This window comes from Phodopus roborovskii, unplaced genomic scaffold (genome assembly GCF_943737965.1).
Source record: "Phodopus roborovskii unplaced genomic scaffold, PHOROB, whole genome shotgun sequence".
Classification (NCBI taxonomy): domain Eukaryota; kingdom Metazoa; phylum Chordata; class Mammalia; order Rodentia; family Cricetidae; genus Phodopus; species Phodopus roborovskii.
Genome location: NW_026126459.1, coordinates 14,682,910 through 14,708,916, shown reverse-complemented (window position 1 = coordinate 14,708,916; position 26,007 = coordinate 14,682,910). Strand labels below are relative to the sequence as shown.

Here is a 26,007-nt window from a genome sequence, read left to right as displayed (position 1 = left end):
CCTGTTCCTTTCTTCCTGTCTTTAGCTATTATGTAATTCACTGAGTCCCCGCTTTCTCTGGTACACTCCATTTACATTTTATTAGACATGCTGCAGATGATCACATTTGAGCATGGATGTCATGGATTGGAGGCATCTTTAGTAGAACATTGTAACTAGACACATGCAGTAAATAGAAATATCAGAATTTAGTAAAATAAAAAAGTCTTTTCATTGTGCATGAATGTAAAGTCTGTGGAAGAAAAGATTTGGGAGAATAGGGGTGTGATAGGGGTGTGAAACAGGACAGGGGTATTAAGCACTTCTGGAAGGCTTTAGTTTCCCAGATCCTTAGTTATTTTCTCACGGATAAAACTCCAGTAGGCTCCGTGGGGGAAATTTCTGCACATAATAACCAAGTGGGAGGGGGTCCTGCTTCATAACTACCCTCACATTTCCCTATTTTGAATTTGTGTTATTTGTCCCCTTTCATTCCTGGGCTATTCTAGTTATTCTCAGTGACAACACAAATACTTTTTCCACTTCCTGCCCCCACAGAGTTTTTTTGGTCTCTTAAATGCATCAAAAATTGAAGACAAATATGTTACTCTAGTGTTAACATGGCAAGAAAGTCATAAATGAACTCTGAATTCAAATTGGATCACTTGGATTGATGTTTAATCTCTTCTTTATGAATAAGGTGTTACCTCACACCTCTGCATTCCCTGACATCTCTGAGTTTTTGTTTGTTAATCTAGAAGAAGAGATACTGGGAAGCCTCACAAAGTTATTATGGACCTGAGTCTGACAATAGGATAGGAATGTTCTTAAGCCAAAAGGTGTTGTGCAGGTCCAGTTTGTCACTTAGCACATCTCTTCCCAACTCCTTAAACTAACTGAAATTTATCTGAAAGTATCACAGCTTGGATATTTATTTTAAATTGTATTATTCAAATTACTAAAAGCATTGGCGTGACCTTTTAATAAACTAAAGCAACCACCATTTAATCCTTGAATCTGGTGATCTTAAAACTTTTGTAGAAGCATGGAAATATCAAAAGAAAACACGATATCATTAAGTTTCTACTCTTTCCAGAGCTGAGAACTGAAACTAGCATTTTGCTTTATCTCTTCAGTTATTTTCAATGGTATTTGTATTCATATATGTAGTTATTGCCATAACTGTGTGTCTGTTGTCTTATCTGTTCTTTGCAGTATGACAGTACATCATGGACATTTTTGTCAGGAGTCTATAGCACTATCTTGTGTTTATAATTAATTTATTTTACTACTGTTGGATAATGACATTATTTCTAATTTTTATACGAATTTTTATTGTTTTTAATTACAGTTGCAATTTGGCAAGTTTTGAATTCATTACATAATTGGTTCTCATAGCAACCCTAGAGAAAATATCTATTTTAATCCCTGTTTTACACAGACAGCAGTAGGGGCTGTTAGGGACTGATGGCCCAGCTCTAGTGAGGGTCAGATGAAATCCAAGCCATGACTCTGCTCCTTCCCCGAGCTGTCTAATACTTTCTCTCATGTCACACTGCCATCTATTCAGTAAAACTCCAGCAGCAGCGAGTGCGTTTGTGTATTGGGGGACAGGGAGTGAAACGAGGGATAAAGACACTTTCTCTCTCTAGCCTATAAAAAGCAGCCCTTGTTCATGTGCCTGGCATTCATGGATATGAGCCCTCCAGGTTTCAGCCCCTACTAAATGCAAGCCTTGGAAATAACAAAACAACAACATACCAGATACTAGTTGTTACATAATAGTCTGAAATACATATTATGGATAGGTGGTTTATTATATATTTCATATACTTCCTTGTGGTATTATCAGTGCTTTGGGCTACACTGAAAATGTTGAGAAACATGGCATATTAGCTAAGGTGACTATATTTCCGGTGTGCATGGTGTGATGGTTGCACGACAGTGTCCTGAAGCTCAGTGCTGCAGGGTATAGTTAGAGATGCCCATATAGTACATTGTTTAAATTGTTCCTCCTCAACGATATTTTTATTCTTAGGGCAAAATTATTAGAAAGTGAAGCAGTGAATGAGAACCTTCGAAAAAATCTGACCAGAGCCACAGCGAGATCACCATTTTTCAGTGGGTCATCAGCTTTCTCTCCTTCCATACTGACTTCAGACAAAGAAACTATCGAAATTATAGATCTAGCCAAGAAAGATTTAGAGAAGCTAAAACGGAAAGAGAAGAAGAAGAAAAAAAGGTAGTATTATAAAACTGAGTATTTTTCCTTTTCAGGACATTTAATTTGTAGTTGCCATATGTGTACATAGTTTCATAACTATATGGATACATGAAAATTATTTAAATTAGTTTACAGTTGCAGTTATATGCTTCCTAATGGTTTCTCTGTACTTATATATAAGAAAATTAAGTTTAGCTATAAGCATGTAGTAATGAATTGTGTTTAGACTATGACAAGATAAGTTTACTAGTAGAAATTATTATATTGTTTAAAATTGCTGCTTTTGCATTCCATCCATCTTGCTTTCGTGTGAAGCTTCTGTGTCCCATTGTAACAGTGTGTTGTTCACTTTTTTCGTTTCCTAATAGAATTACATAATCTCATAGGTGTCCTAACCCTATTAACTAGTTAGTTTACCTAAGGGCTGACTAATTTATCAGAATGTCATTTGGTTTCTAAATATTTCATTCAGGGTTTCAAATTTCATTATATGAAGGTTCTTCATGTTATTTCAGGGTTTCTGAATCTCTCAGGGAATTATTTAGCTTTCTACCACTGTGATAGGCTTCCTGTGCCAGGATAATATCTTCCCCCCTCCAAAGTCAGCTGGGAGAAGATAAGGGGAAAAATGAAAACCGACCATTTATAATGTGTGAGTGGTTAAATGCTCAAATTACTTACATACTTACCTATTCATTCTATAGTACAGTCCAGTTATTTACAAAGACTATATTGAGCATGCACTGGAACTCAATTCAAGCATTTTGGGTAGATTCTCAAAGGAAGAGTGAGATATCTTCTTTTGTGTAGTCTTGTTATAGGGAGGGTCTAGAACATTATTGCCATTTTATGAGCTGTTTTATTCTGATTACTTAGAAATGTATTTAGAGAACAACACTTTTTTTTTTCTTAACAGTCAGTTATTGAAGGTTATTAGAAACTTCAATCTGTTAGGCTGACCCTGACTTGTATCTGTATGGGTGAAAAGAATAGATTAAATAATTAAAACAGCAAGTTGCACAGTAGCACTAGAAGGCAATGGCGTTTTGAATGAGTGGTGTTGTCGTAGGTGCCTTTCATGGATGACAACAGCAGCAGCAGGACATAGAACATGGCTAGGTCTCTCTTCATGGCATACAGCTGTACTACAGTAAGGACTATAAGGTTGTAGAAACCAATGTTCATGCTGTGCTTGAGTGAACATGTGATATTTTCTCATGGTTTATCATTTACTTGTGAAATTCACTTCTGTAGACAGTGTGACTTGGTTTTAAGGGGCAAGATAGTTTCTGTTCATGAATTAGTAAGTGTAAGTAGGAGTGTATTTTTCAAGGTCATGGACTGAGTCTATACTTTGCTTTTAAATTTAACTTAGATATTGCTTTAATCACTTGTTGAATATGAGTAATGAAAGATAAGTGGGGATCCTGAGAAAATATTTATTATTATTATTATTATTAGTTTGGTTTTTCAAGATTGGGTTTTTCTGTGTTGCCCTGGTTGTCTTGGAACTTTCTCAGTAGACTAAGCTGGCCTCATCTCACAGAGGTCTGCCTGCCTCTGTCTCCCGAGTACTGGGATTGAAGGCATGTGCCACCATGCCCAGCACTTTTGATTTTTTTTTTTATAGTGGCTATAGGTACTTAATATCTGTGGTTCAGATTACTTTTTGTGAAAAGGCATGCTAATATGCACTCAGCTGATAAAACAGTACTAATGAAAATACTTTGTTTATATTTGTCCTGGTTTCTTTATTCTAGAACCTTTGTTCAGTGTAAGGGAAACAAAATAGAAAAAGCAGCAGTTATTTCAGGTTGCTTTTCTGTGAATGACTTGGGCAATGTGATGAAGATAATAGTATGTGCTTATAATGATGACCTATCAAGTTGCATGCTAATACACAGAGCAGTAGGTGTAGGTAAAATATTGGTGAGCAAAATCAACCAGTTAGATAAGTGAAAGGTTGCCATGAGAGGACCAATTAGCATTCCTAAAACCATCACTCACAGAATGCTTGGAAGTGCCTTATCAAGCACATTTCCCATACTTGCTCCAGTGCGCCTTTGTCAAACATGCACGATTTTTGTGCCTAAAATGTTTGTATTGTGTACTATTCACGTAGAAAAGTCTAGAGAGTCAATTTGTGACCTCACATAACTGCATAACAAAATTCATAGAACTTAATGATATTTGTCTTGTTCTGTAGACAGGTGTTCTAGATTAAAAAAACTGAAAACCTGGACTGGGGAGGTGGCTCAATGAGAAACAAACAAACAAACAAACAACAAACAAACAAAATGCTTGCATGTAAGCTTGAAGACCTGAGTTTCAGTCCTTGGATCCCTCAGTGGAAAGAGGAAAGTATCTTCTGAAAGCAGCCTCTGACTTCCACAGGCACACCCCATTCACACAGCTACACACGTGCATGCATTCACGCATGTACACTCATGTGCCTGCACACACATACACACACCCCACTCACAGAGCTACATATACATGCATACACACGAACAAAAACACATCCTACTCACACAGCTACAGGCACACATACGAACACACATGCAAATCCCACTCACACCTGCACACACACACACACACACACACACACACACACACACACCACACCACACTAAAAAGGGAAATCCAAACAAAAAGCATTTCATGAATCACATTTAAATCTAAGTAACTATTAGATCTATGTAATATAAATTCTTGTTTTAAAAATATAAATAAGTTCCCATCTTAGACAAAGGCCTGCAACAAAGCAAACACAAAATAAAGGGTTTCAGCAATAACAATAATAGCAATAACAGCAACAACAGTAATAATAGACAAAATTTGGAACCTTTACCAGGAAGCCATATATTTTAAGCATTATAGTTTATTATCACCAGTGAAGCCTAAATCACACTGATTTGGGGGTCACTAGTTTGTGTATGCAGTTATAGAAATTTTACTCTCACATATTTAGTATGGTACCTTTGGATATCTGGCTTTAAATGAGCTACAGTACAAAACTCTTTGTTGTATTTCAGACAATACTGCACTTGGACGTAGTGGTGTTGGTTTGAAACTCTGAAAATGCAGATATCTGTGTCGATTTGTGCTTTTTCTAGTCACTGTGCTCAACTCTCTGATCCCTGGAGAATATCTCCCTGCAGAATGTTTTCTCAGATTCCCAGTCTCATATTATAAAAGCAGTATATAAATTGGTTAAAAGAGACAATCACAGCCTCAGATGACACGAAGCCACACATCATAAGATTAAAAGAGAACTGACTTAATAATTCATAACTCAGCTTTCTCTTGATTATTTATTGTAAATGTTGATGATTCCAAGAGGATTTTGTGGGGTTCTGGATGGAGCGTGCTGTGTGCCGATTGCTATATGCCTCATTGGAGCCTAGCACATATATATTGTCTTCATGACGAATGCTCATGCATAGTTCATTTCATTGAGTCGAGATCCCTAACTTTATATATTCTTTAAGTTAGATTTTGAAAGCTATATCAGTAAATTTATCGTTTTTTGATATTCTGATTAAAGAACAGTATTACTAATGGAAAGTACTAAAGTTCCCATTTTATTTCCTCCTTTGCCTTAGTTCTGTGCCCTTTTAGTAGGAATTTTTAATCCCAACCTTGTTAAAATTTTATCTTCAATTAACAAGACTGTATTTTTCACTGATCTTATAACAGCCATATTCATTTGTCTGTAATACCATCTCATAATTTTGATATGAGTCTTTTACATTTAGATTTAGTGATGATTATATGTATAGTAATGCAAATGAAGTCAAGTTCTTAAAGTAGTAACTTGTATGTTGTATTATTAGTATTATCATTATGGTATAAAGGCATTACTTAATGAAGATCTTTTAATGATATCATAAAAAAATCTTTTGAAAGATTTAAAAGGAAGAGAATGTTGTTGAAAGTAGGCTTTATTTATGAGGAAAAATTTTAAAAATTGATCTATTTCTGGCTAAAAATAGCAATAACATCCAAACAGGAGTTATAAACTCATATAAGTTGAGGTATTTGGTATTTTACTCTTAAACAGTTTCCACCGATTATCTGTATTTTCTTCTTAGATGTAATACTATTGATTTTCTCCTTTGTATTCATAGAAAATGTATTGCCTTTTTACTATGTACTGTCCTTTAATGATATCTCTACAATTTATTTTAACGTCTTCAAGCTCATGTACCATTTTACCTTCTTACCACTTTTGCTTTTACTGTCTGGTTTGCCCTCATTGGCTTGGCCTTCCCATACTGTGCCTCGTGATTTGAAGGCTACAGAAACTTGAGGAAAGCAATCGAGAAGAAAGAAGGTTGGAATATTTCCCAGGTTTTTTTGTTTTGTTTTTGCTTTTGTTTTTTTTTTTAATTAAAATGTCATTTAAATACTTCATTTCCATTTGTAAGAAAATGTGCTGTAGAATTGTAGACTGTTTCAGACTAGATTAGCTGTGTACTCTTTAAAGTAATGATTTTTATAAAAATAGCAGGAAAAAGTTAAAAGTACTTGAGAATCATGAACTCTGTAGTTCCTTGAATTTAAAATACAAACAGTTTCATTAAATTTCAAATAAGTTGCCAAAAGTATGATTATATCTTAACCCTTTTTAGTAAAATTGAACAAACCTTCACCGTCTAAACAAACATCAGCATTTCTTCACCTAAGGGGAGCTTGTGAGCAGAGTGGGAAGCAACTGGGCAGTGAATGATTGGCATTTTGTCGGAGTAAATGCTAACTCATGAGCAGACTCTTCCTTACCTGCTGTAATCTTTGTTGGAAACACTAAAACTGTAGTAGGACAAAAGGAACTGTGGATGTCTTATAGGTCAGGTTGATAAGGCATCCTGAAATTTAAACTAGAAAAATACTTTTAACTTTTCAAAGGTATTCCAAGCCAATATTAAAATATGGACAGGTCCCTTTCTTCCATTTACAGCCTAGAAGTGAGTTGCTGATCTCCATTTCATGGAGCCTTACCTGAATATGACTACTTATTTAATAAGTGAATGTTATGTTTTCTAAAGCAAGTCACCAAATCATATAGCTAATTGATTAAGAAATGCAGTTATCCACGAAGTTCTGCATTAAAGCTCTTACTTAAAGTTAAACTTGAGAATTTGTACATGGTATGTAAATGACTAGTTTACCTTAAATTTATTAAATTATAAGTTAGTTTATAATATACTCACCTTAATTGTATTCCATATGCTATATTGAATCTAAAGTTTCTAAGCTTCTATTCTATAAGTTTATAACTTACAAAGTATTCTGTAACTAGAATGTAATTCTTATTGTCTATAGCTCACACTAGAAGTCAACTAAACATCATTAACTTAGGACAGCATGTTTATACACAGAACTAAAAATATTATAAATGCAAATTTTCTCCTATTTGGAAAGGTCACAATACAATGAATTGTTAAAGTTATATGTGGAAACATGTTACCACATTAAACTACTCCATTCTTGAATATGTATATGGATAATCTATCACATAACCATATAGGATAGCTGAAGCAGGACAGCTTAGTGTCCTAGGACTATATCTCAATCATAAATGCACATTCATAACTGTTTCAATGGAGTGAGGATCTGATCAGTAGCACATGGATAGAATCTGCCATTCTGTATTAACAAGCTCCTGAGGCTGTGGGTGCTTCACTCTGGGAGTCAGGACATCTGCCCTTAGTCCCTTGTGTGGAAATTTTCTCAAGGCTACAGCTTTTTATTTATTTATTTTATTTGCCTGATGGAGAGATTGACTTCTTATGTTTGTTCCAGTTCCCAAGATTCTGATTTTGTATAAAGTATAAATTTAATTATGACCCATTGTTCCTTAGATAGTTATTTGGGGACTATCAATTTGTTAACATTTAGCGAAAAAAACTTGAGTGCTTGAGATATACTTATCAGTATCACCTCTAAAGCTTAAGCTTTATAAATAATTCTTAGAAGCATATTAATATATTATCCATGATGCTGATTTTTCTATAGCAGAGAGCAAGGGGAACTTAAGATTGGAAATATAAGTCAATGACAATATTTGTTAGGCTGGATATTGGCTACTTGAGGAGCAGGAGGGTTTGGTAGTCAAGTATTCCTAATAAAGTCATGTGGCCATAAACCATGGATTTCAGATGATACTGTAATATAAGATCTCACAATAGTGGAGATTATATACTACACAAGTAGTAAGTAAGACAGCATTAGGAGGGAGGAGGAAACCTAATGAAAAATGTAATCCTTTTGTTCCACACATCCTTTGTGTATCTTAAGTCTTGCCTTGGGTCTCAGCCTCTGGTACAGTCAGTAGTACTTGGGTATGTGTCACTGGCCTTTTAATATAATTGTATTTGTTATAGTTGTTCACTTCATATGGTTCCTAGCCCCCCCCCAGTTTATTTTCCTCTAATACAATGATTTAATGACATTCGTGAATGTCTTGCAGTTTATTGGACACTAGTAATGACTTTTGTATTGATATTCTTATTGGCTTTTACTTCTCACTCCAAAGGCATTACTATGTTCCATGCATCTTTATAGTATTTCAAACCTTATTTTCCATTCTTACTTAACTGGTATGTGAGACACATAGGACTACTCAAACACAGGTGTTCATGTAACTCATAGGGATTGACTTTTTTAATAAACACTAGTGTAATTTATTCTGTGCAGGCCATGAGTAAATTAATATGAAGCCATATACATATGATTCTTACACTCAAGAGACTTTAGGTTCAGGGGGAATGACAGATAAAATAAATAATCACATAAATAAACTAAATACACGAGGAAAATATTTAAATTATTGTTCTGGCTATAAAAATATGAAAGAATAGGGACCTGGAGTTAAATGTTGGAATTAAGTAATAATGAGGTCAAATTATTTACTTATAACCTAGGAATAAGCCCAAGTATCAATCAGGAAGTTATTTAATGTAGCACAATAGCTAATGGAAATAGTGGCTGTCATAAAGTCCTTTCTAGAGGAAGCTTGTTTGGAAATATTGCTATATTTGACTATTCTTTTTAACCTTAATGATTTTTAAATTCTACTAATAACACAAACCATATGGATTATTTAAGATTTGTCATATTAACATTATTTTACTAAAATATTTGACTCTGGTGAGCCAAAGTATAACTGCTGTGCATAGTTTGTGATGCTTGGTAGACCCAAGAGAGATTAGAGTGATTGGGGTACACTAAAAAATTCACCCACTATGGTCTTCTACCTTCCCTTAGAGCTACCAGAGCTAAATGGGTTGAGCCTTAACCATTGTGTGATTACATCCTTAGGTATCAGGTAGCTGAAGAGGAAGGTCTCAGTTTTATGGTGAAATTTATAGTAGACCTTGGAATTTCTGAGTCAGTTAGGGACAGCCTGAACTTCAGACAATTTTGGAATTCAAATATGCACTTTGTGCTAATATTATGAGAAACCATCCTATGCTATTCAGATGGCCTAAGAAAAGTCCCCAGCACTGATGGTTACAGCCACAGAGGCAGACCCACTGTGGCAGAGTGATTTTGAACCTTTAAAAGTAATATTAAATGTACTAGGATACCAACAAGCATAATTTTATAGCTTTCTATTTATGTAAGAGAAGTTTTGTGAATTTAGATGGAGAGCCAAAACTTTCTGTTTTGGTTTCTTTTAAATTCAAGTTGTGGTACATTGTCATCCACTGGCTGTTACTGTCTCATCAGATCTTACACTCAGTGTATGACCTGTTGCAGTATTTCTAGAGGAAAAACTCCCTTCAGTGCTGTAAATGTTTACATTGTTGATCATGTGCTGAGACCTTGGTTTTCTCTAATCATCAGACAGAGCAGCATTGCTTAATTAAGTGGTTAACCCTTTCATTTTGTTTTTATAAATAGTTGATGTTTAAAAAAAATCAGAAAAACAGTGAAGACTTTCCCTTATTCTTATCTCATATTCCTTTTCTCTTTCTTTTTGATTTTAAAGTGTGGCTGGGAAGGAGGAGAATGTGGATGCTGATCAGGAGAAGAAAGAAGAAAAGGGAATCTCAGAGAAAGAAAGCAATGGATTAGAAGTCGTAAGTATGGGGTATGGGAGAATTAACTTACGAACTGTAGACACTAATTTATGTGAACTGAATGAAATGGTTGTTTTATCTAGGGTTTCCTGTTTCCTTGAGGACTTCCCCCCTCCTCCCGAATTGTCTGCCAGTACTTCACAGATCTCAGTCTATGGCACTGTGAAAATTGTATGTGTGCATGCAGATGAGATGCCATAAGACACAAAGAATTCCTAAGAGTTGTTACCTAATAACCTTAAACTCTTATAGAGATTTTGAACTAAAGGAAAGTAAAATTTGGTATCTGGGAGATGACTCATTGGGGAAAAACCCCATGTGCATGTGTGAGGATTTTCTCAGATCCCTGACATCCATGTAAAGCTGGGCATGCCCTATAACTTGAGTTGGTAAGTCAGGACAGACGTTCTGGGAGTTCACCCAGCAGCCAGCTTAACCAAAATAGTGAGTTCAGATTTAATGACTGGCCCCGTTGGAGGGCATATTATGGAAAGTGATAGAGGAAGACATTGGACAGCCTTCTCTGGCATGTGCATGTATGAGCGTTGACGTATACCTCACACATGAGCACACACATAGACGATGACAGTCTTGTGCTTCTGTGGACTGTACTCCTATACCTCTCTGTCTGACGTGATCAGTTTGCTTGCCAGTACTGTGCTAGTAATAGTCCCAAATCACATTGCAGGAAGAGAATCAGGAAGTGAGTGATCATGAGGAGGAGGAGGAAGAAGAGGAAGAGGAAGATGAAGAAGAGGATGACATGGAAGGAGGGGAAAGCTCTGATGAGTCTGACTCAGAATCAGATGAAAAAGGTACCTACCCTTAGCAGTGAAGGCAGAAAACTCATATTGGGAAGCTGTTTAGACTTTGGTGGGTGGGAAACTCAACATTTTCTATTTTATCGCAAATGAAAGCAATTTTCATGACCTGTAAGACCACCCTAGACTCACGCGTGCTCTAGGCTAAAGAGATGTTCCTTTCTGTGCTAGATCTAATCACTGTGTTATTTCTACATTTCTTTTTGTTTTTGTTTTGTTTGTTCGTTTTTGGAGGCAGGGTTTCTCTGTGTAGCAGTTCTAGCTGTCCTGGAATTTCCTCTGTAGGCCTGACTGGCCTCGAACTCACTGAGATCTGCCTGTGCCTGCTTCTCAAGTGCTGGGAATAAAGGCATGTGCCACCACCACCCAGCTGATTTCTTTAGTGTGCACAGCACCTGCCATTGGCCACTGCAAACAGTCTCTTTTTAGAGTATGGTGTAAACAGGAAATTTCCCACACAGCTGCCGAGTGGCTACATGAGTCTTGCTTGGTATGATGATTATCTTTTGCTACCTTCAGTATTTTTGTCTTCTGTGACTAGCTAACTATCAAGCCGACTTAGCAAACATCACGTGTGAAATTGCCATTAAGCAGAAGCTGATCGATGAATTAGAAAACAGCCAGAAGCGGCTGCAAACACTGAAAAAGCAGTATGAGGAGAAACTGATGATGCTGCAACATAAGATCCGGGACACACAGCTGGAAAGAGACCAGGTGCTGCAGAATTTAGGTGGGTCTCCTGTGGAGTCGCAATCCTTATTCAAGGCACCTAAATGAAAAAGCTTAGCCACTACTTGAGTAGATAATAAAGTAAATGAGCCAAAACCTCCAGGAGAAAAGAGTTCGAGCGTTCTTGTGTCCTGGGAACTGAGTGTTTGTTCCAAGTCTATGAAATAAAAACCTGTGTCTCACAAAAACCGTGCATTTACCCCCCTTGCACCCAGGCTCGGTGGAGTCGTACTCAGAAGAAAAGGCAAAGAAAGTGAAGTGTGAATATGAAAAGAAGCTCCACGCCATGAACAAAGAGTTGCAGCGGCTCCAGACAGCCCAAAAGGAACATGCCAGGTTGCTTAAAAACCAGTCTCAGTATGAAAAGCAGCTAAAGAAACTACAGCAGGATGTCATGGAAATGAAGAAAACAAAGGTACTGATACTGTCCCTGTTCAGCTTGGTGACCACAGCTTTCACAGCTTGGGGCAAAACTATTATTGTGGCTCCTTTTTTGAGTCGGTTTCAAAGTAGCCCATATATATAAAATATAAACAGGTACTCAGCTTCCTGTGAATGTCTCTCTGATCATATTCTCATTCACCAAAAGGTAACATCTAGAGTTTGAGATGTATTCTTCCCATTCGTGGAGTAGTACAAAACCAAGGATACCGAATGCTTGTATCAGTTTTTGAGTAGGGATTATCTTAACTCTTGACCAAAATCAAGGCAGTTTTCTTAAAATGACCACATGGACATGACGTAAGAAGTAAGTAAGTTATGTTGGGCAGTTGCTGTAATAACAATAGCCACATTTACTAGGTTCTTTCCCTGTACAGGCTCTGTGATATGCACCTTCCAGTATCAATCCATTGAGTTTTCACAATGTGCAAGTTGATGAGGAACTCAAAGCCTACAGAGGTTATATAACTTGTTTAGGCTCACTCAGCTACTGATAATAAACATCAAAATTATATACATAGAGCACTAATTTGACAAAAATATGTTGGAAATATAATCATCTGAAAACAGCAGCTGGCTAAAATACATTGTGAATGTCACATGCTCCCATGTGAAGAACTTAGAATGAGGGAACGCTGTGAAATTTACCGAATGGATCTGGTGCTGGAGTAAGTTCAATAATGTATATACCTAACTTTAGGTTCGTCTAATGAAACAAATGAAAGAAGAACAAGAGAAAGCCAGACTGACAGAATCTAGACGGAACAGGGAAATTGCGCAGCTGAAAAAGGATCAACGCAAAAGAGATGTGAGTAGAGTCTCCGTTAGAGAAGAATGCTCTGCATTGTACAAGATTGCTTTATCAATGGAGGGAAAATTTTAACTCTAGTAAGTATAGGTCGAGGACAATAAATAAACATTAGTTATATAAAACATATTTATTATTGTATGTAGATTATAGCAATTCAGAATAAAGATTTAGGACAGATTTATACTGCAAGGGATGGGTACCAGGATGTAGCACCTGGGATGATAACCAGTCCTTGATAAAAGATACTTTTCTGAGACCTTAAAGCATTTTTGTCTTCACCTTCAGAAGTCTACTTTCAGGAATTCAGATTTTGAAAAGTAGTCTAAATCATAACCCCCCCCCCAAAAATAAAACAAACAAAAAACCTTTTTTTGTTAAAAAAAAAAAACAAAAAACAAAAAAACAAAACCCCTTTCTATTATGTTTGGTTAGAGAGGGAAAGCTTGAGTGAGTGCAGGTGACACGGTACTCAAATAGAGGGCAGAGAACAACCTTCAGGAGTTAATGCTCCAGCTTGTATGTCCTGCGGATAGAACTCAGGTTGTCAAGCTTGGCAGCAAGCACCATTTACCCCGTGAGCTATGTTGCTGACCCAAAATTATTGCTTGACATTAGAAAGTGGGACCTGAAGCAGAGACCATGGAGAAAGCTGCTTATTGGCTTGCTTCCCATGGCCTGCTCACCTAGCTTTCTTATACAATTCAGGACCACCTGCCCAGGGTGATATTGCCTACAGTAGACTGGGCCTCCTGCATCAATCCTTAATCAAGAAAACACCCCACAAACATTTCCACAGAACAGTCTGATGGACAACTTCTCAGTTAAAGTTTCCTCTTCCCTGGTGACCCATGTTTGTGTCAAGTTGACAAAAACTAGCCAGCACACCTAAGTTACCATCAAGTGCTAATTGTATATGTTTTCCTGTATGTAGCATGAATTCTCTTTGGTTTTAATGATAAAAACCTAGAGACATATATTGGGATTAAAGCTGAAGATCAGAGAAGCAAAGTGGCCAGCCACTAGAGAGTACTCACTTACACCAATGCTTAGACCGAGGGGGCGATCCACTGAACCTCAGATTGCATCTCCAGACTGCATCTGTCTTCTCCCACTTTATATTCCTCTCTAGTGCTGGGATTAAAGGCATGGGGTCCCAAGTGCTGAGATCACCCTTGTGTGAGCTCTTTTTCCCTTTTAGACTGGATCAATTTCATGGAGCTCAGGGTGGCCTTGAACTAACAGAGATCCATCTGCCTCTGTCTCCCGAGTGCTGGGATTAAAAGTGTGTACCACCACTGCCTGGCTTCTATGGGTAACTAGTGTGGCTAGCTTTGCACCCAGATCTTCAGGTAAATTTTATTTATTAAATCATAAACAAAATATCACCACACCTATGTTTATAACCATTTTAATTATGGTATTAAAAACGACTCTTGAATATAGTTAGGTCTTTTCCTGTTTGTGCTTCCTCCCTGAGTCCTTAAAATGTCTGAGAACAATTGAATGAGAAACATTTGTAAAGCACATAGGAAAGTACTTGTACTTAGTAAGCACCTAGCATGGTAGTTAAGGAAGAGTAAGCATACAGATAACTTCCTGTTTTTAGTTAGAGATGGCTATTATGTTTGGTGTTTTGTTGTTGTTGTTTTTTTTTGTTTGTTTGTTTGTGCTTTTCATTTTTTTGGTTGATACTGTGTGGGCATGTGCATTCCATGGCACAAGTCTAGATGTCAGAGGACAGCTTTCAAGAGGCAGCTCTCTCCTCCCACTGTGTAGTTCCAAATTTGAACTCGGGTTGTTGCTTTTACTTGCTGAGCCATATCACCAGCCCAGAGATGGTGGTTTCTGCATTGTTTGCTGTACTAAATCAATATCCATCAATATCCACCAATATCCATCAATATCCATATGATGGCCAGGAGATTATTTACCCAGATTGTGCAAAGGACTCACATTTTCTGGCTGTAATAGGAACTGGGTTATCTGAAGAGTAGGACATACAGTGCTTCAGTTGTCCAATTCAATGTATGGATTGTTTTATAGCATCAACTTAGACTTCTAGAAGCCCAGAAGAGAAATCAAGAAGTAGTTCTGCGACGCAAGACTGAAGAGGTACAGTAAGCAAGTTTACCATTTAGAGGGAACATTTTGACTTTGGGATAAATAATATATTCCATTTTTCCCCCTACCTTGTGGTTTTGGGGATTAAAACTAGAGCTTGGCATGTGATAGACAGATCCTCTCCCACTCTGCCCAAACCCTGTAACATGCACATCTACAGACAGAACTGAGACGAACCTCTGATGCTATTTCAGGTTACAGCTCTCCGTCGCCAAGTGCGGCCCATGTCTGATAAAGTAGCAGGGAAAGTCACTCGGAAGCTGAGTTCATCTGACAGCCCTGTCCAGGACATGGGTTCCAGTGGGGTTGCAGGGGAAGCAGAGGCATCAAGGGCAGGCATGCAGCAGAAAATGAGAATTCCTGTGGCAAGGGTCCAGGCGTTACCAACACCTACAACAAACGGAACCAGGTCCTGCTGATTCTTAATTGCCCTTATGTGATCCTTGTGTGTATTCATATTGATTGCTGTGTAAATGCAACATATCTCCTTATTGGTTGTGCACAATCAAATAAAGCATAAGTAATTGTGTTTGTCTTTGTAAATGGTTACAGGAATAAATATCAGAGGAAAGGACTGACTGGCCGGGTGTTCACTTCCAAGACAGCTCGCATGAAATGGCAGCTGCTGGAACGCCGGGTGACTGACATCATCATGCAGAAAATGACCATTTCCAACATGGAGGCCGACATGAACAGACTCCTCAGGGTACGGAAAGTGGAAACTAGACCTGCCCTCTGTAGCTGACTATTAGTTTTACTATTTCATATTTGTTCCTTTTTAGTGGTATATTGTTTATGATCTAATAAAGCAACTAAAAGATCAGAAAAGCAAAGCAGCCAAGCCAGTAGCTCTTATCTTTACCTCAGATCGAAATGGGTGATCCTGTCTCCATGAATCCTCAGAGTACAGCAGATTTCACTGCTCTCCACTAAGCCTCAGGCTGCAACCCTCCACTAAGCCTCAGGCTGCAACCCTCCACTAAGCCTCAGGCTGCAACCCTCCGCGCTTCCGTCTCCTCCCGCCTTGTATTCCTCTCTCTGTCCAGCCATATCACTCCTGTCTCCACCTCTTTAGTGCTGGGATTTCTGTGTGTGATCCCAAGTGCTGAGATCTCCTTTGTGTGAGCTGTTTCTCTTTTAGGACTGGATCAGTTTTGTGTAGCTCAATGTGGCCTTAAACTAACACAGATCCATCTTCCTCTGTAGTGTGTACCACTACTGCCTGGCCTCTATGGCTAGCGAGTATGGCTGCTGGAATTAAAGGTGTGTATCACCACTGCCTGGCTCTATGGCTGTGGCTAGGTTTGCATTTTGGTCTCCAGTTGCTTTATCAGATCATAAACAATATATCACCACATTTCTTGGAAGCATTGCATGCTTCTGTAGTGTTGGTATTATCTTGACTGCACTGTGTGTGAATTTTCTTAAAGTCCATTATGGGTTTCTTTGATTTTCTTTTGTTTCTTTTCTTTCTTTCCACAGCAACGGGAAGAACTCACAAAAAGACGAGAGAAACTCTCAAAAAGGAGAGAGAAGATAGTCAAGGAGAGCGGAGAGGGGGATAAAAATGTGGTCAGCATTAGCGAAGAGATGGAGTCCCTGAGTGCAAACATAGATTACATCAATGACAGCATTGCTGACTGCCAAGCTAACATCATGCAGATGGAGGAGGCTAAGGTGTGCATGGGAAAAGACACTTGTTTCCTTCTTGTTTTCATTCATCTGTGAGAGACAGTCTCTCACCCTGGCTGCCCTCAATCTGTGTGTGTGTAGATGAAGATAACCTTCAATTTCTGATCCTCCTCCTTTTACCTCCCACATGCTAGAAGTCAGAGTTGATATGACACTCAGGGTCTTAAAGGTAGTTAATAATTTAAGGAAAAGAACTTTTGTATTGTATTATCTTTAAGAGCACTTTGGATTTTTATGTGAAGGCATTTTCTATTTGTTGCTCTGATTCTTAGGTTTTGTACATAGAAGAGATAGACTGTCTACTCTCTTGGTTTCTCTCTTGTCCTTGTAATATTCTTTATTATATCACATGTATCATTTACAATGTCTTGCCTTGAACTTTTAGCTGCTTAGATGTATCTACTTTTGACTGGAAGATATATTTCTTAATGTGGGGGTCAAGTAATATTTTTCTGGGTAGCTTCATTAACTTATCCATACTGTCAAGTTGATGCAGTAGCCTGTTGCCTTCTGTTTAAATATATCCAGATTAAAGTAATGATTGTTCCACACTGGTTTGATGTAGGAGGAAGGTGAGGCATTGGATGTCACCGCTGTCATTAATGCCTGTACACTTACTGAAGCTCGGTACCTGCTAGATCACTTCTTGTCAATGGGCATCAATAAGGTGAGATCTAAATATTCTATTCTGGAAAGCCTAAGTTTTGACCAATTCAGTTTTGACTTTCTTTCTCTAGTAACCCTCCTCTTGGTAAAAGGAAATAAAGTTCTTCACTGAAAAATCAAATATTTTTCTTTAGAGCTATAATAAAATTTTATAAATATTTGTAGCAATTTTATTGCCTCTGTTATACATACTTGTATATTAGAACAAATAAACAAAAAAGAAATAAAGCCCATCTTGCTTTAACAAAAGATTCTCAGGGGAGACAGAGTTTTGTATCACAATTGGCTTGCTGCAAACTCTGTACAACTCAAAAAATCACAGAGGAATAAAACACGTGTACCTCCCTACTCTTTTTAATGTAAACTGAATTTGTCACCAGTAGGACACTTACTACCAGTTGCTGAAAGTGGTGACAGCTGAGTCACTTGTTCTCCACACTGGACCTGTGTTAGACCCTACACTGTGCTCTAAGACTTCATCTTTACCAAGTGGCAGCAAAGAGGGTCTTGATCCATAGACCTTCACATACAGGGACTGGAATCAGAAGGATGCCATCTTGGACAGGGACACTATTCTAAGACCTCCATCCAAAGTAGAGGAGCTGGTTTGCATTAATTCTGTCTGTGTCCTAAGCATTTGAATGTAGTGCACTTTGTTTTATTTGACGTGAGACAATTTGCTTTTCTGATTATTGTTGCAGGGTCTTCAGGCTGCTCAGAAAGAGGCTCAAATTAAAGTACTAGAAGGTCGACTCAAGCAGACTGAAATCACCAGTGCTACACAAAATCAGCTCTTATTCCATATGTTAAAGGAGAAAGCTGAGTTAAACCCTGAGCTGGATGCTTTGCTAGGCCATGCTTTGCAAGGTAATTTGGATTAAATTTTATGAAGATCACTCGCATGTGGCTTTGCTCTTTGGACACTGAATTTGTATCTCCTTCCTCTTGGCTTGTTTGAATAGATGCTATACTCACTTAGGCTTTTAATAAATATTCTTACTTTAATTTGCATGTGTTTGTAAATTGGGGGGAAAGTACTTACTGACATTCCAAGAAGCAATTACCCACCTAAGGTTATTTAATTTTATTAAACCATTGGTTTTTTATGGATAACAGAAACTAGGAAAGTTTCTGAATTGGTTATTTAAATTACTTAAAAGATTAACCAAGTTTCATTACCTTTATGCTGCATACCTAACTATGCTAAAATACATTTGTAAGTGTCTGTTATGGCATCTATTCTGTATACCTAAACATCGGGACATAATCGTGTGCTATGTGAGTGTTTTAACTTTGGATTTGTTTTGATTGGAGTATTGCTTTTTGTTTCCTTCTGCTGTTGTTTATCCAGATCTAGATAGCGCCCCACTAGGTGAGTATGTTTAGCTTTCTGTGTCTCAAACAGCTGCATGGTCACTAATTGTCCTGTGCACTAATTATGGCACATATTTGAAAACATTTTATTGGTAGACACTGTTTTTGCATGACCTTTTTGGAAATATATTCATGATGAAAAAATACCAAATCTTTTGTGTTAAACATTCTTCATTTTGAAATTCCTAGATGTTTGAAGAGGTGTGCTTGAGCTAATAGTCACTTGAGCTCAGTGGCAGGGTTCTATAAGTTCTCTGAATTCTTTTTCTTTCTTATAGGAAAACATGGAATATATGTTCCTTTTTAATTTTTAAATATATCTATCAACTTTCATCTATCGTTTTAACCTCATAAGTAACTTTCTTTTGTATATAGTCTCATCTTTTCCTTCTAAAAATAAAACTAGGAACATATTTTTTTTTATTAGTTGAATAAAATACAAGGACTTTATTTGAACACACTCATATCATGGTTATAATCATAGGCATCATTTTTCAATGTAGAAGAGCCTATAGAGATCATTGCACATAGAAGATGTTATAATTTTAAAAGATTTATTTATTATATTCTATCTGCATGTATCTCTGCAGGCCAGAAAAGGGCATCAGACCTCATTACAGATGGTTGTGAGCCACCATGTGGTTGCTGGGAATGAACTCAGAACCTTTGGAAGAACAGCCAGTGCTCTTAATCTCTAAGCCATCTCTACAGGCTGAACGTAGAAGTATTAACCCTTTTCTTGCTCCTGACTTCCATGTGAGCTACTCATTGGTCATATCTTCACTTCCTGGCCCTCTTAGTGATGATATATCTAGACTGGAGGGATTTCATTACTTGTGATAGGTTAGAATGCTAAATTTGGAACAATTTTTATTTAGTTAAAGTTATTTACAGATAGGATCACAACTTTTTTTTTTTCCAACTATACAAATCTTCAAAATTTCCTGAGTGCTCACTGGTAAAGAATAGGAAAATAACTCAAAGATTAAATGTAGTAACTTCTGTGTCACTAGACTAAACACAGTCTATGACTCTGCACTGTTTAAAATGATAAGCTCTTATACAAATAAAACACAGGGCCTATTTGATTTTTATAGCACATATTACTGTGAAATTGTATTTCCTTGAGAAGGACTATGCTATATATAACACATACATAGAAAAACTTACTTGTCAAGCTATGACAAAGGTAAATAAGAGTAATTAGGGACAGTTAGGGTTAACTAAAAGCACTGTGATCCACTACTCAGCACCATTTCTGCCATCTCACACGTTGTCAAGTCACCTTGTCTCCTTCTCTTCCCCATCCTTCCTTTTTCCTGTTCTGTCCCCTTCCTCCACCTCCTTCTCCTCTCTTTCCTTCTTGTTTTGCCCTTTTTGTCCCTGCCTTTCCTCCAGTCACCCCCCCCCACCTTCTTCCACTCCCTTCTCTTCATTTCCCTTTCTTCTGCTGTATTGTCCTTGTTCATCTCCTCTTTCCTCTTGCTGTCCTTTGTAGTGTTTCAGATTCACATGTGTCCCATAGCTTAGAAGAGAAATTATTTAAGGGCATTTTGTGCAGAAAAGTATCAGACTGCTTATTTGATGAACGGTTTAGTTCTTACAGTTTTCTGCTTATGGAAGCAGAGAGTGCAGGTTGAATGGCAGAAAATTTCCCTAGATATTGAGGGCCATAATTTAAGTCAGAAGAACTGGAGGTCAGGCACAGAAGGACAAAAGTAGTGGATATACAGCCTGAAGTAAATACAGAGAGCATTAGAGTACACAGTAGAACTACACAAAAGAATAACAGGTATTAACCAGGCGTTGGTGGAGCATGCCTTTAATCCCAGCACTCGGGAGGCAGAGACAGGCAGATCTCTGTGAGTCTGAGGTGAGTTCCAGGACAGGCTCCAAAGCTAAAGAGAAACTCTGTCTCAAAAAACAAACAAACAAAAAGAATGCCAGGTATTGATGCGGACCATCTGGAGGGTATGGAGTTTTAGCTGATATATAAAACAAAAGAAAGAGGATGAGTGGTCACACAAGCTAAGGAGTGGCAGGGACAAGCTGTATTATATACCAGCAGATCAGCGCTCCTGAGGAACAAGTACACAATTGATAATGAGAAACAACATTAGAGGCTAAGCTGGGACCACCACTCCTTACCACACTTAACATCTTAGAGCCTTTGAGGGATATTTTCCTTTTTTCCCATGTTATTCCCACCTTTATGGTGGGCACATATTCTACTGGACCCCTGTGTCTACTATAGATTTTCTAGGAGCCTCCTGGAACTCAGCATATTGTTGTAATTATGGTTAAGTCTTATTGAGAAAAGAATGATAAGAATGTAGAGCTGAAGTATCACAGAACAGTCACAGATGAGACTATAGGAGCAAATGTTCAAGCTTCCTTTGTTTGCTCCTACCTGTAAGAGATGATACAGAGTGCAGACCCCAGGAATAAAATGCAGCACTTTGAACAAGAGAAATCTGTTAGGCTGTCATCACCACCTAAGGGTCATAAGTGTATGTGCCTAACATGTACCACATTCTAGGCCCCCATAAAGAAAATACATAGTCAGCATCAGTCATATGATTGCATAGTCTAGACCCAGGGAACACCCTTTATTAATTTGTTGTTGACCATGGATACTTTGAAAGTTGTTTTTTTTTTGGAAGTTAGCCAAAGTGTATATAGGTTTGCAAGCAGATGTTTCTTTTTCATTTTTTCTCTTCTTTATATTTATTTTTTTTCATTTTACATACCAAACCCAGTTCCCCCTCTCTTCCTTTCTCTCACCCCTGCACCTCCCCACTCATCCTACCCTTCCATCCAGTCCTCAGAGGGTGTAAGGCCTCCCTTGGGGAGTCAACAAAGTCTGGCATACCAAGTTGAGGTAGGAGTAAGCCCCTCCCCTTTCCGTCCAGGCTGACCAAGGTATCCCACCTTAGGGAATGGGCTCTAGAAAGTCAGTCCATGCACCAGGGATAAGTCCTGGTCCCACTGCCAGGGGCCCCACAAACAGATCAAGCCAAAGAACTGTCACATTCAGAGGGCCTAGTTTGGTCCCATGAAGGTTCCCCAACTGTCAGTCAGGAGTCTGTGAACTCCCACTAGCTCAGGTCAGCTGTCTCTGTGGTTTTCCCCATCATGATCTTGACACTGCCCCTCCCCCTGCTGCAAGCAGATGTTTCTAAAGGAAGAACTCACAGCATTTCTGTATTAATACTAGTTCATATACTACTTTTTAATACAAAGATATGCCTTTTATCTAAAATTTTAATTAAAAAGATGGAAAAGCACAAACATTTGGCTAACTTCCAGTGTTGTTAGATTGTGAAAACTCTACCCTCGTATGGGTGAGCAGGACACCTAGGAGTTCTGTGTCTGCCTGAATCTGAATGCTGCTTGGTAAGAAACACATCTGATGGTCCTGTGCTAGCTACACATCAGTTAGTTTTGGGGATATCTCTAAGTTGGTGACCAATTGGGGTGGAGCCCTCTTGACTCTGACCAGGTTGTGTATACACATATACATTAATACATGAAGTATAATTCTCTCTCTGGAAGTCACACATTCATTTGAACTTCTGCTTCATGTCTCAAGTTCTATTTGTTTTCATCTAAGGGAAACGGTAGCAAATCACATTCAACTGCAAACACCAACAGAGAGAGCACACTGGCAGTGGGGTGGAACAGGGCTGTAAACTCTCAGAGCCCACTTCTGGTGACATCCTCCCACCCACAAGGATGCTCTGCCTCACCATCCAGTCCCACCACCTGGGGACCAAGTGCCAAATGCCTTTGTCATCCAAACTGCCACCATACCTTGTCATTTCTTTATAACCCTGTTTTTATAGTATTAACTAGTATAGTCACTTTAGCAACTCAATGTTCTGTTTGCGGATTAAGACCTCTTTTAAAGGAAAGGGTTTGAGATGCACATTGCCTTCAAGACTACCATTTCCTTCCTCTGAATCCTACACATGGTTCCATTTTAGATACTATTTCCAAACATTGCTACACTTTGGCCAAGGTGTGTACTCAATGGTTGAAGGGAAGGAACATTAGAAGAGAGGAAGGGATTAGTTGACATGCGTCCATAGTGTACTTACATAATGTAAATGTGTGAACCTTGCATATATATATTTAAATTATATCATAATATTATATTATGTGGATGACTTTACATAAAATAAGTTTTTAAAAAACTGCATGTGTGTGAGGGGCTTGCTGACAGTTAAATAGTTTGTTTTATAGCTGTTTTAGCCACTGATCTCCTAGTTCCATGTTTGGTTTCCTTGTTTTGGCTTTTGTAGCCTGCTACAGATTTACAGATTTCCTCCTGTGGCGGTTTTTACTCATAGTAGTTTATACAAATGTTGCATGCACACCTATTGTTGTCTTTGTCTTTTGTGTACCTGTGAATGATATGCATGCTGCTGTGTGACATCTGAATATCTTCATACATATTCTTTCTACTTGAAGTTTTAAAAGGGGGGGTGTTTTACTAAGCTTCCATAACTGGTACAATATTACAATGTTTATATGTTTAGAGTGCTAGTGATTTACCAAGTGCACTGAAGGGGGTTCATGCAGCATTTGTTGTGACCTGTTTTTAATCAGTGATTTTGTGTTTGAATAGGACCGATACATCGAAAGTATTAATGTAAAGTAACGGTGTGCACAGATAAATATGTAATCTAATTCCCATTCTCTGAATACCGTTTTTCCATGTCTCAACCTCATGGTTTTCTTGTACTGAACACATTTCTCCTCATCCTAGCACATGCAACTAAAGATGCTTCTTAGAAGTATTTTTCTACAATCTATTTATTTTGATTCAGCAATCCAAACCAAAGTGCCCATATTGAGATGCTGATGTGCATGTTTAGCCTAGGAGTTAGGTCCCCATCCAGCCTGTGCGCCATTTGCATTTTTCACTTTTTTTTTTTTTTTTTTTTTTTTTTTTTTGTAGAAAATGAAGAGGACAGTAGTGATGAAGATGTGGCTTTACATAGCCCGGGATCAGAGGGAAGGTAAGAGCTACAGAGGTCACCACATTCAACTTAACTTTTGTAAGGGTTTCTTTCACGATTTTTTAATTTTATTTTACTAGTGTGTATCTGTGTGTGTATCTGTATATGTCTGTAGAGATTTGTGCACATGAGTGTAGGAGCCTGAAGAGGTTATAAGAGGGTATTGAATCCTCTGGAGCTGGAGCTCTGGGAAGCTGTGAGTCGCTCATTGTGGGAAACCGAACTCAGATCCTCTACTCTAGCCCATCATGTAAGATTGTTAATGCTTGACTCTAACTGGCTTAAGCAATTATCTTAAAATAGATACAATTTTGAATCTTAGTTGGCAATAGCCCTAAGAACAGTAATATGAAAGCCAAAGTTAAGCCTATCATAAATTTTAAAATATAGTATTTGAGGAAGAAAGACAGGTTAATTTTTCATAAATCATGAAAACTTTACATGTTATCTTTCTATGTTTTCCATATACATGAATTTCCAAATGAATTTCCATATACATTTTTTTCATGGTTGTAAACATAAAGGATATGCAGTTCTGCATAGTCATTTTGAGTTTAATCTTATAATAGACCCTTATCTATATGCAGCACACTGTCTTCAGACCTTATGAAGCTTTGTGGTGAAGTGAAACCTAAGAACAAGGTAAGGATAATTACAAATGTCACGCAAACATTTTCCCATTGTTCTCTATAGTATAAACAGAACAGACAGGCTTCAAACATGGCTATTAGTAGAGGGGCAGTGGGGATGCTGTTGCTCAACTTCTCTCATTTGTACGAAATGCATTTTATATTCTCTCTGAGTAATAACTGAAAAAGTATTTTGAGAAACTTCTCAATTGAAACTTAAGCTTTGCTAAATTTGTACGTTATTTCTACTTGGTAAGATGTGGAATGGGCACAGGATCTTAAACAATTGGTTCGTCAAGCTGTAGACTCTACAGTGGTGTGCATGGTCAGTCATTTAAAGTGGCAGTGTTTGTGAAACTTTAGCACTGTCTTAAAAGTGTTTCTTTGTTGTTAACTATTCTGAGATTATTCAAAACAAACATTAGGGAGAGGGAGTCAGGACTGAGCCCCATCTCAGCAATATGCACCATTGAGTGCTGGTCATTTTTCTTTTTTTGTAGGAATATCAGATCCCAAGACTATCACATTCTCCATTCACCCCCCATGATAAGTCTTAAATATGAATTTTTAGTGTAGAATTTCTTTAAAAAAAATACTTGTGAGGCTGATGAAAATACAACTCTAGATTCTTGTATGGTCTTGGAGTACTAGCTTTCCAGTAAATAGTTTGTATTTTGTTCTGAATGATCTAACATGTTACCAAAACTCAGAACATTTTGGGGTGGTTTGGATCCAGGGAAAGCAGAAAGGATCTTGTAGGGTTTCCTGTAAATGGAGTTCTTAATAATAATAAAAACCCAGAGTCAGATATAGCAGAAAATGCAGAGAGATCAGAGAGAAGGAGGAGCAAGCCAAAGGCACCTTTACCTCATTAGCTTCCCAATGTGAAAGAGAGTGAGTTGCTATTTCTTCCCACTTATATCCTCTCCCTGCCCAGCCATGTCACTTCCTGTCTTCGCCCAACCATCTCACTTCCTGTCTGTCTGTATAGACCTCCAGACTTCTATGGTTAGCTAGTGGCGAGCTCCATCCTCTGATCTGCAGACAAGCTTTATTTGTACAAGCAAGATATTACCACAGTTTCCTTTTCTAGGTTCTGGGAAATCCTACTCAGTGAAGCCTACATGAGATGCCCAAGAGACTTGGGAGGTGATGGCCACAAAATGGTCTGAAACCACTGTGGTTATGAATTTGCAAGGGAGAAGGGCTTTCTGCCCTACCACCTTTGTAATGGGAAGAACTGGGGGGGGGGGGTGTAAAAAGTGTCCACGGGACTTTATCATTTCAAAACAACCAAAGGGTTTCTTCTGTTTGCTTCTGAACTGTAGAGATGTGACAAAGGTCTCATTTTCTTTCCATTCTTTGAATAACAAAGTCATTTTGTGATTTTAATAAGAGCCACAGCAGTA

The 26,007-nt window shown here is 37.9% G+C and overlaps 1 protein-coding gene across 21 annotated transcripts in view; it reads left to right on the top strand.

The window, feature by feature from the left end:
• The window catches only part of Kif21a (kinesin family member 21A), a 120,932-nt gene that overhangs the window by 70,274 nt on the left and 24,651 nt on the right, over window positions 1-26,007 (top strand). For 10 of the 21 annotated variants that reach the window (XM_051189691.1, XM_051189689.1, XM_051189688.1 and 7 more), the window contains exons 11-26: window positions 2,018-2,221; window positions 6,501-6,539; window positions 10,200-10,290; window positions 10,979-11,105; window positions 11,653-11,841; window positions 12,056-12,255; window positions 12,982-13,089; window positions 15,136-15,204; window positions 15,408-15,622; window positions 15,766-15,919; window positions 16,696-16,890; window positions 17,471-17,572; window positions 18,273-18,438; window positions 18,923-18,943; window positions 23,909-23,969; window positions 24,557-24,611. In XM_051189691.1, the coding sequence (XP_051045648.1) occupies window positions 2,018-2,221; window positions 6,501-6,539; window positions 10,200-10,290; window positions 10,979-11,105; window positions 11,653-11,841; window positions 12,056-12,255; window positions 12,982-13,089; window positions 15,136-15,204; window positions 15,408-15,622; window positions 15,766-15,919; window positions 16,696-16,890; window positions 17,471-17,572; window positions 18,273-18,438; window positions 18,923-18,943; window positions 23,909-23,969; window positions 24,557-24,611 (1,996 nt within the window). The remainder of the gene's footprint in view (window positions 1-2,017; window positions 2,222-6,500; window positions 6,540-10,199; window positions 10,291-10,978; window positions 11,106-11,652; window positions 11,842-12,055; window positions 12,256-12,981; window positions 13,090-15,135; window positions 15,205-15,407; window positions 15,623-15,765; window positions 15,920-16,695; window positions 16,891-17,470; window positions 17,573-18,272; window positions 18,439-18,922; window positions 18,944-23,908; window positions 23,970-24,556; window positions 24,612-26,007) is intronic. The other 11 variants (XM_051189693.1, XM_051189690.1, XM_051189684.1 and 8 more) reach the window with 3 other exon arrangements.